The sequence below is a fragment of the Nannospalax galili genome, unplaced genomic scaffold (assembly GCF_000622305.1).
Source record: "Nannospalax galili isolate Female #2095 unplaced genomic scaffold, S.galili_v1.0 scaffold185, whole genome shotgun sequence".
NCBI classification, from domain to species: Eukaryota; Metazoa; Chordata; class Mammalia; order Rodentia; family Spalacidae; genus Nannospalax; species Nannospalax galili.
Genome location: NW_008355474.1, coordinates 1,450,833 through 1,461,850, shown reverse-complemented (window position 1 = coordinate 1,461,850; position 11,018 = coordinate 1,450,833). Strand labels below are relative to the sequence as shown.

Here is an 11,018-nt window from a genome sequence, read left to right as displayed (position 1 = left end):
GATTGTATTAGTGACAGAAGGGGGTGAGTCAGGGTCCTCTGGGTTGCTTAAAAGAAGGGATAAAGTCCCCGGTACCAATGGGGGGGGGGGGGGGGGGGAGTCCCTGATGGGCCAGTGCTGGGGACAACTAGATTAAACTGAGAAAACTGGGCATGGTGTCACATGACTGTAAAAACCCAGCATTCAGAAGGCTGAGACAGGAGGGTATCACAAGTTCAAGGCAAGCTTAGACACCTTAGTGAGATCCTGTCTCAAAATTTAAAATAGGTTTTAAAAAGAAAAGGATTAGGACTATAACTCAGTAGTAAGGTGTTTGTGCAGAACACACAAGGGCCTGTGTTTGATCCTCAGTAGAGCAGAAAAGAACATTAGCAATGGCCATCTGTCTGTCACCTATGGTCAGGACCTTCCTTCATGAAGAAGAACCATGATTTCTGTGCTCCAAACATAGACTGGGAAGTTCAGGGTGCTTCAGAGAGCTTGGGGTCACTCAGAGCTGGGACTCAGCAGCCTAACAGTTCAGAAGCTTGTAACCCAAAGCAAGATCTGGGAAGCTCCTTCAAGGCAGAGCCAGTCCCAGCCTGGAGTACACAGAGCCAGTTCCCTACCTGGACATTATTGGGTGACATCGATTCCAGACTCTTGAACTCGCTCACAATGTAGGCTAGCAGGTACGTGGACATCTTGGGTGTGGGTCGGAATTCAGTGACACGCCAGTCAGAATCTTCTGGAAAGTTGCTGCTGAAATCTGGACAGCAAGCACACAAGAGTGTGGGGTTCTTGCCCTGAACCCCAGTCCAGGACAAATCCAGGGCAGCCCTGCTTACCACTGGGAGGCATGTTAGACAGGGCTACGTAGTCCTTAAGGTGGATGAGTGTGATATTGAACGTGGCCTTCATAGCAGGCTCATCAAAGCAGGGGAAGGATTTCCGGGCATCTGCAGCCTGCATCTGCGTTGTGGCCACCACTCTGCACCAAGCAGTATGTTAGAGAGGGTGCTAGGAACACAGCTTTAGGCACAGGGTACAGAGGAAAGGGTACATGGAAAGTCATCTCAGCCTGCTCCCTGCCCTTCACCCAGCTTCCCACAGCCTCAGGACCCTGGTCAGCAAGCTGCCACAGGACACAAGGGCTTCCATGCTTATCTAAGACCCAGTAGGTTTCATACCCATTTGAGCCGGGGGACCTCAGGCAATTTTCTCTCCTCTAAGCTTTAATATTGCTGTCCATTCCCACATCCCTGGGCCGCAGCAAGCAGTACCCCCCGGCAGCTGCTCCCCACCCCTTGGATGAGCAGTGGTTTAACTGAGGTTTCCTGAAGGTTCAAAGTCCCCTCCCATGACCCAGAGATGCAGCCCTGCCTCAGTCAGTGATCACGCTCCTGGAACTTACTTCTTAACGTCGCCCTCCATATACTCGCTGCGGTAAAAGCCAGCCAGGTCATCAGCCAGCTCCCCCTGGAACTCACTGTCCATTTCGTACTGCGCACCCTCCACCAGAAAGCTCTGCAGGTGCACTACCAGGTACTCGGTGCGCTCTACCAGCTCGGTTTTGAGGATGCTGGGTGCCTGAGAGCCATCCAGGGCCCGCAACACCACCCTGTGGCCCTGCTTCTCAGTATAGTTGAGCTTTTTGCTGTGGATGATGATGACATCTGTGGTCTGGTTACAGGTGAAACGGACGGTGCTGGAGCCTGTGAAGATGTACAGGCCCTGATCGTTGGGAGTGAGGAAGGGTCTCAGGGTCACTTTGTAGGAGTCAGGTATCAGGGACCTAGGCAGACGGTACTGGTTCCAAGGTTTGTCTTCATCTACAGTGGTAGTTGCGATGGTTGAAGTGGTGGCTGATGTGCCAGGGACCGTGGGGGCTGTGGCAGAGTTCTCTGCATTCCTGTTCTTCTCCTGGGCATACACCACCGACAGGGCAATGATGGTGCTCACAGCTGCCACACCCAGCAGAATGGCCAGGATGCCCAGAGTCTTGGAAATGTAGAAGCCCTTGGCCATGTTGCTGGTGGGCTGGGAGCTTGGAGTGGCTCAGGCCAGGTGGCAAGCAGAGCAGCCCCGGGCCAGCTTATATCTCTCAGGGGGTGGAGCCCTGCTGCCTTTGGACTGCGCAAATATTAACCCAGGCTCAGGCGAAGGTCACTGGCCTGGGCAGGGACGCTATCTGCCCAGATTCTGGACAGATCCAGAAATGGTGTGCAGGACTGATTCAGGGTGCCTGATGGGAGCAAGCACCGTCTGGTTTCAGGCTGCAGGAGACCTGAGATCCAGGCTGAGCCAAAGCTGAAGGGCAGGTTGCAGTCTGGCACCCAGTGGACAGGGGCAGAGGCCAGGTGGCACTGATCTACCTGTAAGTAGAGATGGTGAGAACAGCAACAGGAGGCTTGAGCTTAGATTCTGGAAAGGACTCTCCAGAAGCAAGAGGTGGGAGAGGCATAGAGCAGAGTAGAGGTGGTTCCCAGGATGCCACCAAAAGCAAGCTGGTTCCACCTTAGGTCTGGGTCCCCAGAAGGATCCCAGGGGTCCCCCAGGGCTGTCTCCAGGTTTTCCCTGCTTTCCATTTTGGTCAACTGCTTTTCCCTCCACATCCCAGGGAAAGTGAAATGGATCATTTTGCTTGCTTACTGCAAACTTGTAATGAGGTAGACCGGGTGACTCTACCTACCAGAAGTTTTCCCTTCATGAATAAATAACAGCATTTCCCACCCAGGTTTGTCCAACAGAGTTAAGGAGAAGATATATGAAACATCCCATAGTAGAACCTTACCTTTTCTTCCCTCCTGGAGAGCAACACACCCTCCTTTCCATCTTAGGTGAAAATGAACACGCTGCTTACCAGCTACATACAAACATTCCCTTCCATTTGTCCTCTCAGACCTCCACACTGGCTGACACCCACCCCAACATCCATCTCATTCCCATCCACCCACAGCCTTTAGCAGACTGCTGCAAACTTGTGGACCCCTTGATTCTGCCAGGGCCCCTCAAACCTATTCATCACCCACTGGACCATTACATGCTGCTGTTTTAAACCTTCCTTTTGTTCTGTAGAACCCAGATCCTATCTTCCTGAGAAATCCACATATCAAGGAGTGGTCAGCTTGTCTACTTTCCACCCTCACCCCCAGCACACTACCCTGTCACATTACTCCAACCTTTAGCTGACCCCTCTACCTCAGGGCCTTTGCACATGCTGCACTACTGCCCAAAAGGACTTTTCTTCCCTCTTTCACTAGTTAAGTCCAATTCATCCTTCAGGTCTTTCTTGGGGATTCAGCCTGCCTTCCTTAACCAGGCCCAGACACTATAAACTGGGCTAGCACCATGCAGCCCTTTTTCAGAACCCTGTACTTTAGCATGAGTTGTAGGTGCCATATCTGGCACCTCGTAGGTACTTGATACGTATTCATTGGGTGGATGCCTACATGCACAATTGGGTAAATGAATGGGTCATTTAGGGAGAGACTCCTTCCTGAAGTTTTCTGACCTCCATCTCCAAAAAGCATCTCAAAAGAACTGTCACCCCTCCTTTGGGCCCTCTTCCAGCCCAGCTGCTCCTCCAGGACCTTATTCACCTGTTACCCAGCCTCCTACAGGTAGGTGTGTTGAGTGAATGTGTGATGGAGGGATGCAGGCTAAACATCCAGGCCTGAATGTGGGTGTGACTAACTACCCTCTAATCTGGCTGGCCATGCCGAGATCTGTACATGGGGTGTCCGGGGACTGTCTGCCTTTCAGATTGAAAAGTCCTTTGTAGTCCCCCACCCTCTAGAGCCCAGCCCCGGGGCTTCAGTCTGGAGCCAAGGTAGCCACTATGACAATAGAGGCCAGCTGGGCCCATCAGGCCTGGGCTAGAGGCCAAGGGGCACTAGTAGGAATCCTGGTGTCAGGGAAATACATGATGACCAGCCTCAGTTTACAGTGACGGGTTGGGGCCCCCAAGGGCTGTGCACAGGCCCTAGGCTTCCTCTATCAGGGGCCACCTTACCAGAGCCAGCAGACTGGCATCCTGGGGGCCATGTGCTCCTCAGCCCCTCATCACACCCCTGACTGGGCCTGCAATCCCCTTCTACCCAACCATCAGGCAGACCCATAAATTCAGTTGGCTAATCCCATCTCCAAACAAAGAGCTAGGCCCTGCCTGGCCTGTTGCAGTCTCTTCCTGTTTGCTTTGGACATGGACCATGGGCCAGCTGGCTGGAATCTGGGCTCTTCTGCAAAGGGGCCCTGGTCTCTGGTGTTGGCTCAGAGCTAGGCATGGTGCTAATCCAGGCTGAGGGTACACAGAGTGGGCTCTGCAGCCCCTAACTTGGGGGGATGCTGATAAAGATCCCTGTCCATAGTCCCTGCCTCTGCACAGGCCTGGCGTCCTCCATACCCCAGCAAGCAGTGGTAGCCACAGGGCCTCCCATCACCCAGCCCCACCAGCATGCTCAGCAGAGGGACCTTCATGGGCACGTGGGCAAGACTCTCCCCCTCAAACTCAGTGCCCAGCTCCTTACTGCCTTTCGGTGAGACTGCAACTCTGGCTTGGGCCTCAAGATCATCCATGAACTTGACCCTCTAGCCACTCCTCCTGGACACTGCCTACTATGGCTCCAGGGGCCAGCATTTCCCCTAGTCCTCTTGGCCTCTCCCTGTCCCCGTGCCTTTGTTCCTTCTGTCCCGTCAGCCAGAAATGTCTTTCCTCTCCCACCTATCAAATTCCTACTCACCCTTCAAAGCCCAGCACAAATGCCACTGTCTTACACTCCACAACACTTACAGCTCAAAACTCTTATCATATCACTAATAAAAAGCCCCTCGTTGCCGGGCATGGTAGTACACACCTTTGTTCCCAGCACTTGGGAGGCAGAGGCAGGCAGAACTCTGTGAGATCAAGGCCAGCCTGGCCTACATGGTGAGTTTTAGGCCAGCCGAGGCTACAGAAAGACCCTGTCTCAAAAAGACCAAATAAAAAAGCCCTTCATTGCATCAGCCTCCACACCAGGCTAGCACCAGCACAAAGCAGGCAGATAACAGCTAAAGGAAGAACTCAGCAAAACTCAGACCCTCAATAATGGGGACAGTCCAGCCCTCAACACTGCACACTGTATCCTGGATTCTCAGACTATGCACATAAACCATCCTTTGCCATCCTCTGGTGTGTTGCTTACTTAATTTTCTTTAAACCAATTCACATAGCCTCCTGAGCACTAAGGAACATGATGTCATGACTGGAAGTGTCAAGTTACATATTTTTTCCTGATACATAATTCACCACATGCCTCAGGTGAGAACCGTTAATCAGGGCAGCCTGAGATTACCCCGTACAGATAGCTGCACTCGGGGAGCCACCTCTCCATCCTGCCTGATTTGGGGTATCACTGTCAGGTACAGGTCCTTCCTGTCGGGGAGCAAGGCTCTTGCAATCCTTCTGCTGCTTCCCCCTGCTGGGACAGGAATCCAGACTTCATCTGACCCATGCTGAGCCAGCTTCAACCTGCGTGTGTGCACATACATCTGTGCGTGCGTGCGTGTGTGTGTGTGTGTGTGTGTGTGTGTGTGAATTGGGGAGAGTTGCCAAGTGTGGTGATGTATACCTTTAGTCCCAGCAATCAGGAGGCAAAAGCAGGCAGATCTCTGTGAGTTCGAGGCCAGCCTGGTCTACATAGCAAGTTCCAGGCCAGCTGGGGCTACAGGGAGACCCTGTCTCAAAAAAGATTTAAAAAAAAAAAAAAAAAAAAAAAAAAAACTGGGGAGAGTTGCTTGTTTTTGAGACTTGGTCTCTCAGGCTGGCCTGAGCTCTCTGTGATCCTCCTGCCTCAGCATCATGAGTGCTAGAAGGTGTGAGGCTACCATATACCTTTTCTTTTTAGCCCAGGATATTTGCACAACAAGGCAAGCAGTCTGTCACTGAGCTACACCCTCAGTGAGGGTGTACATATTCTGCCTTGCCAGTGTTTTAGTCTAGAAGACAAGTTATTCTAAACACAAAACACAAATAAAAGCCATTAAAGCTGACAACAGGGATGCTACATGATTCATACTCAGGACCACATGGGCGGGAGAGCAAGGGAAAGAGCTGCTTGGGCTCAGGTGGGTGACCAACACCTTCTATCCAAGCAGGTGGCCGTTGTTCTGTAAGCTACTGTCTGCCAGTGATCTGGGCTCCATCTTACATGCTGAACTCATGGGCCCCTCTCCCCAGGTCTCATCTAGAGTTCTGCCTAGGCACTGTGGGGCCAGAAAAGTGGGAGCTAGGGAACAACCTGGGGTCCCTCTGTCTGCTCTGAAGTAGGAGTGGGGCAAGGGTGACAGCAGGCCTACTCCCAGGAAGCCTATGTCACAGCTGCTTTGGAAGTAACTGCCAGCCCCCAGGGTGCTTCCTCTGGGAGCCCTGGACACTGTCCATCCTGTGGGAACTGTATTAGACCCCATGGGGAGTGGGCCTATGTGGCCCAGAGCAGGACCTCTGGAGAGCAGGGACAAAGGGGCCTTGAAAGATAAGCAAAGCGCACAAGCCATACAGTCCCACACTTTTTTTTGGAGGAAGTGGCTCTAAAGACCACAAGAGACATAGGTTCATTCTGTCAGACCATGACCAGGAGCTGGGGTGGGGGGCGTGGCATCTGGGAAGTGATACTTGTAAGCTGGAGACCATCAGAGGTTGCTACAAGGCCCTGCCTCCACAGATGTAACTGAGGTCACCATAGGGTCTCCGGTGGCAGGTCTCCAGGATTGGGTCCAGGCTGGGGTGGGCGGCTGCCAATAAATGAGGATTCAGGGCAAGTGGCTGCTCCTCTGGGATTCTACTGGGTTAGCATGCATGTAGTGCTAGGTTCAAACCCCAGTAGCAGAAAAATTATTTTTTTAAAATCCTTGGGTCTGGAGAGAAGACTCAGTAGTTATGAGCACTCTTAACCACTTTTGCAGAGTACCAGGGTTCAGTTTTGAACACTCACATGGTGGCTCACGACCATCTGTAACTCCAGTTCCAGGGGATCATATGCCCTCTTCTGGCCTCCACAGGCGTTGTATGCAGGGGTACACAACATTCAGGCAAAACACTCATACACAAATAATAAAAATAATGTGCTGGAGGCGGCAGCACGCCTTTAATCCCAGCCCTTGGGAGGCAGAGGCAGGCCGATCTTTGTGAGACCAGCCTGGTCTACCTAGTGAGTTCCAGGACAGCTGGAGCTACAGGGAGACCCTGTCTCAAAAAGACCAAATAATAATAATAACAATAATAAAAAAATAACCTTCTTTATCTCTTCTGTTTAACTTGAAGTCTGTTTTGTCAGATATTAGAACAGCAACTCGAGATTCTTTCTTAAGGATCTCTGTGAGTTTGAGGCCAGCCTGGTCTACATAGCAAGTTCCAGGCCAGCTGGGGCTACAGGGAGACCCTGTCTCAAAAAGATCAAAATTAATAATAAATTTTTTTTAAATCCCACAATTAAATTCATCAAACCCAGAGGCTGGGGCAGAATTGCCAAGATCTCCAGGTCAACCTGGGCTACATAGCTTCTTGGTCAGGACTCCCACTTTCCACTAGAGCCACAGCCCCAATCTCTGTATGTGGGTCCCATTTATGTAGGAACAGGGTCAGCTCCCCTGGAGAAATGTGGCCAATCCTCCTGTGCAGTGGAAACCCCTTGTACTGGCCACCCACCCTGATGCAAGTGGAAAGCCACCTGCTCCAAGCTCCCTTTCACCGGTCAACTAACCCAGGCCCCTAGAGACTCAGGACTGCCACCCCTAGACATCAGGTCTGTCAGCCACAGAGCTTCCTTGTTGCCCTAAATCCCTCAACCCACACCTCACTGATATCCTCAGAGCAGGGCGGGGACTCAAGTCACCAAAGCTCTGGGCACAGCCTACGTGGCTGCAGCTCACAGCCGGGGGTATTGGAGGTGTGCCGCTTGGAAAGACCCTTACCAGAACAAACACGTGTTGCAACCCGGGTTGCAGGAAGGCTTGGCAGCAGGATCTGTGACCCCTGACCTCCTCTGCATCCAGGAGGGATGCCCATGCTGTGCGGGTGGGCGCCAGGAGGACAGGGTAGCAAGAGGGGGTTAAAGTCCAGTTCCCTCTTCCGTGCAGAGGCTGAGGGCGGGATGGGTGGGGAGGCTGGAAGAGGGAACACGGGGAGGGGCGTTCCGACGGCCCCAGACCACAGCGTCCAACCAGGCTGGGTGGGACTGCAGAGCCCAGAGCTGTGGCTTTTGCTCTGCCACTCACAGACCAGCCGGCGATCTCTGTCCCAACTTGCACCATACCCTGTCCACTGAGCCTCAACCACCCTGCGTTCCCGGATTCTGGACACCCTCTGTCCCCTGGGCCCCAGTCACCCTCTGTTTTCCGGGCTGCAGCCACCCCTGTCCTCCAGGCCGGATCATCTATCAAGACCCGAACATCTCTCCATGATCTCCACCCCCGCCCCCCCCCCCAAGCCCAGAGGAGGCCACAAGCAGCTGGCACCCTGTAGGGACCCATTCGGACAGCCTCGGCGGCTCCAGGCCCAGAGGAGGCCACAAGCAGCTGGCACCCTGTAGGGACCCATTCGGACAGCCTCGGCGGCTCCAGGCCCAGAGGAGGCCACAAGCAGCTGGCACCCTGTAGGGACCCATTCGGACAGCCTCTGCGGCTCCAGGCCCTTAGTTTACCCATCTGAGCCAGGGCAGCAGCCGACCTCTCCCACGCCCCAAGTGCTGAGCCGGGTACCCGGCCCTGCGCCCCGAGACGTCCCGCAGCCCCAGCCACCACGCTGCACTCGCCTGCCGCCACGCGCCGGCTCCGAGTAGCTCCCGGCCCGCGCCCGCCTCGCCGCCGCCCGTCTGGTCCGCTCCCTGGCCCGGCGGGTTAAAGGGAAGTAACCCAAGACGACCACCGCTCCGCCCGGATTAGCCCCGGGCTCCGCCTGCGCTCCTCCCCGCAGGCCCCAGGGAGCCGCTCCCCCGACGGCGCGGTCCAACGCTGCGAGCTCCGGACCCTCTCCTCCTGCCCTCTCAGACCCCTACCCCACGCTGCTGCCCCAGGGCCCCGCCGGCCACATCTGGGAGACATCTGCCTGTAGAGGAGGGGCTCTGAGCCTCAGCCTGCAGAGAACCCGCACAATCCTGGAGAACTTTCCCGTTAACTCTCCTCCTCCTTCTCCCCCTCTTCCTCTGCCTCCTGCTCCCCCTCCAATAGGGTCTTACACTGTACAGCCCAGGCTGGCCAGCAACTTACTTTGTAACTCTGTCTGATCTCAAACTTAACAGCAATCCTGCTTCACCTTCCCAAGTGCTGGGATGACCATCATACTCAGCTAACTTTTTTCTTTCTATTTCTTTCATTTTTCTCTCCTCCTTCTCCCCCTCTTCCTCTGCCTCCTGCTCCCCCTCCAATAGGGTCTTACACTGTACAGCCCAGGCTGGCCAGCAACTTACTTTGTAACTCTGTCTGATCTCAAACTTAACAGCAATCCTGCTTCACCTTCCCAAGTGCTGGGATGACCATCATACTCAGCTAACTTTTTTCTTTCTATTTCTTTCATTTTTCTCCCTTCCTATCTTCCTTCCTTCCTTCCTTCCTTCCTTCCTTCCTTCCTTTTCGATATTGTCTCCTTATATAGCCCAAGCTGGCCTGGAGCTCTCTATTTAAATTCATAGAGATCTGCCTGCCTCTGCTTCCAGAGTTCCAGGATTAAAGGTGTGCATCAGCATGCCCAGGTGGAGTTTATATTCTAATGGGTTGTTTTATATTTTAGCAAAGACTTCTGTAAGTACTTTTTTTTAAAAGTGTATATGTGGAAAACATTACTGTCTTAAAGTATCTGCATTTAGTTTCAGTGAGCTCAATTTTGGTTGGGCAAAAATAAAAATGTTTTCTTCTGGAGAAAATGTGATGATTTAAGGCAATCAGTTGTAGTCAATACCTTTTAATTATATCATTTAACAAGTGTAATTATAGGAAAAGCAGAAAACTGTTGATCATAAAGTGCACGAGAAAATTCGTTATGACTTCCATTTAAATGCCATCATTTCCTATTATCAGCCTTCAATAGTTTTCTGCTTATGACAATGTCCATATGTTCTATTATCTGATTATTACCAGTGACAGTCAGTTACACTTAGATCCTTGGCACCTGAGTATGGACATAAAGTCATCAGGTAGATATTAATGGTAATGTTTATCACCTCTACTAATTAACATGAAGTAAATTTTTATGCTTCTTCCTCAAATATAACTCATTTTTTTGTTTGTTGATTTTTTTGTGTGTGTACATCATACAAAACATCCCAAACAATCTGATTACACCCACTTCCCAAATGGCACCTCCCATAGCCCCCCAACTGGAGCCCATATACTTCTGTCATTCCTGTTACTATCCACTGTGTTGTTGGTGCCCCCAGCCATTCCCCAGTGCTTGTTCATCCACTGAGTCTTGTCAGTCTATCTAGAGTTCCTTGTTTTAGGAAGATCAGCTTCATCTAGCAGCAATCAGTTGTCAATATTCCTTTAGATAAGATGGGGTCTGCTGTTCATTTTCCCAGTTCTATGCTGGGTTACTGCCTGGGAGTCTCTTGGGCCACCCTGACCAACAATTCAAAGGAACGCATCTCCTGTCTGGCATTGTTTCTTGTTATGTAGCCTTTAACTATACACATGAACTCTTAAAATTATATTGACCCCTTTAATTTTTGGTTATACAGTTTAAGACCATATATTTGGCCCAGATAAACCAGTTTATTTTTACTCTTAAGGTCATCTGAGGATCTGTTCCTCAGGGGTCACATGGGCTTGGAAGGAGCTCCATGGCACCTTCCTTTTACCAGTTCAATCTATGTGAAGACAAGTCAAAGGTCCTGCTTGATCGTGACTGGCTTCACTTGGAAGCATGGAGGAAATGTTTCCTCTGTGCTGACTCTCCTCTTTGTAGACTGGACACTGGTTCAAGTCCATTTGATGGGTTCTCCATGGCCTCCTGTTCAAGAGGACAGGTGACTCACCACAGTTACAGGACATTTTGAGAGATGCTCATA

At 51.8% G+C, this 11,018-nt stretch overlaps 1 protein-coding gene across 1 annotated transcript in view; it reads right to left on the bottom strand.

The window, feature by feature from the left end:
* The window catches only part of Anpep (alanyl aminopeptidase, membrane), a 25,440-nt gene extending 16,091 nt beyond the window's left edge, over positions 1-9,349 (bottom strand). The window contains exons 1-4 of the mRNA XM_008852807.3: positions 9,223-9,349; positions 1,394-2,354; positions 828-970; positions 609-748 (exon numbers count right to left, since the gene is read on the bottom strand). Of these exons, the coding sequence (XP_008851029.1) occupies positions 609-748; positions 828-970; positions 1,394-2,007 (897 nt within the window). The 5' untranslated portion in view covers positions 2,008-2,354; positions 9,223-9,349. The remainder of the gene's footprint in view (positions 1-608; positions 749-827; positions 971-1,393; positions 2,355-9,222) is intronic.
* Positions 9,350-11,018: the final 1,669 nt, after the last annotated feature.